This window comes from Enoplosus armatus, chromosome 14 (assembly GCF_043641665.1).
Source record: "Enoplosus armatus isolate fEnoArm2 chromosome 14, fEnoArm2.hap1, whole genome shotgun sequence".
In the NCBI taxonomy this organism is placed as follows: Eukaryota; Metazoa; Chordata; class Actinopteri; order Centrarchiformes; family Enoplosidae; genus Enoplosus; species Enoplosus armatus.
Window position 1 is genome coordinate 15,173,816 of NC_092193.1, and position 1,706 is coordinate 15,175,521.

Consider the following 1,706-nt stretch of genomic DNA (forward strand, 5'->3'; position numbering starts at 1 on the left):
ATTTGCTCCAAAATACTTTATTGGCAACTGACAGGAAAAGGTACATGCACACATTAATGACACCAAGCTGTGGTCAACATATATTAAAATGTATATTTCTCCATATTTAATCATCAATACAATAATATATAAAAGTCTGTTTTTGTTTAAGCTTTGTTAACTGTTTATGTGATATAGCAGGAAAAGTCCAATTGGAAAGAGTAATGTCTGCTGACTGTGGTAGCTTTGATTCGTCTTGTGATTCGTCAGACACGTTTTCTCTGCCCCTTCCTCCCTCTTCTGGACTTCTTCCTCTGCCGTCTTCCTCCTCTTCTGCCTTTCTTCTGTGGAGCTTTTTTTGATGTGGTGGACACTGCTGGTGTGATGTCGCTTGTTGATCCATCTTCATTCTGTCTCCTCTCCAGCAATGCTTTTTTCTCCTTGTCCACCTTCAGAATGGCTTTTTTTGCCCAGCCACCGTTTGGGTCGGAGCAAAGTCTCTTTCCAGACTTTGTCAGAAAACTGCAAATGATTGGGATCTGTTAATGGCATCACAATGCTGTTTCAACATGTTTTTTAATTAAGTTCTGACAAATAATTTCTTATAAGGTAGTTCATCCAAGTTAGAAAAAACAAACTTTGTTCAGGTTTGGAAATTTCCAAGCTCAATGCATAGTAACAGCAGCATCTCTTTGCAGAAAGGGTCCCTGTCACTCTGAATAACCCACAGTTCTCGCTGTAAACTGTTTTCAAAGGGACTTTTTTCCAGTAGAAAGCCGTTGACCGTTTTTGGATTATCCAGAATGACAGGGAGAGATGTGAGAGAGGAGATGTCGCTGCTGAATTTTGCAGTGCTCTGATCATCCCTATTGTATTGTTGTCACAGACAATGTATATTACTGTTCGTGTACTGTCCAAATATTTGGATACATTTTGTAAGGACCACTTACATTACAACTGCGATTGGACAGACGCCTTCAGACTGATTGGTGTAATCGACAATTCGGTTAACTGGGACTTTGGTGGTGGACATCTGGATACAACAGTTTGTCACCGGTCCATTCGCTAAACAAGACAGACATAGAGAGAGAAAGATTAAGTATTTTAAGTAATTTTACCATGCTAAATACTCAGGTCATACACTCAAAAATCTTGTACTTCTTTGCGGCACTTACTTGCACGGACCATGCTCTTCCATGTGATGACGCAGAGAAGAGCGGTGAACACCAGGCTGAATCTCATCTTCAAAATTACACCTTGGCTTTGTTCTTCAATAGCTGACAATAGCAAGCTTATACGATCTGAATCGCTCTCAGATAATCTCCCTGCTTGCTTGAGTAGTTCTCAGAACATTGAATCATCCAGTCTTACTCACACAGCAGGCGTGGTGTGTATGTTCACGGCTTTACGAATTAGCGAAGTTCTCTCTGTCTTTCTCATCATTCAAGTTTAGATCTTGGTCTCTTATAAAACACAAGCCCTTCCGCCTCTCCCCCCATCACACCCCTCACCCGTCACCATGGAGGATAGTCATTGTGGCTGCAGAGGAAAGAATGAGTTCACCTTTCACAAGCAAACATGAGAAACATACCATTCACCACAATCCTGCCCGCAATGCAACAAGTACAAATCCAAAAGTACAAACACAATGTGTGAACATACACACAGATACTTGGCACTTTCCTCTACACACACTCTGAAAGCCACAACTTGCCTCTGCTTTTAGA

At 41.2% G+C, this 1,706-nt stretch overlaps 1 protein-coding gene across 1 annotated transcript; it reads right to left on the bottom strand.

The window, feature by feature from the left end:
• On the bottom strand, positions 1–1,399 carry LOC139296248 (eotaxin-like). The gene is made up of 3 exons (XM_070918609.1): positions 1,155–1,399; positions 930–1,044; positions 1–501 (listed from the first exon to the last, which is right to left on the bottom strand). Exons 1-3 carry the CDS (start codon positions 1,219–1,221, stop codon positions 246–248), a joined length of 438 nt encoding a protein of 145 aa, XP_070774710.1. The 5' UTR covers positions 1,222–1,399; the 3' UTR covers positions 1–245.
• Between the last annotated feature and the right edge of the window lie 307 nt (positions 1,400–1,706).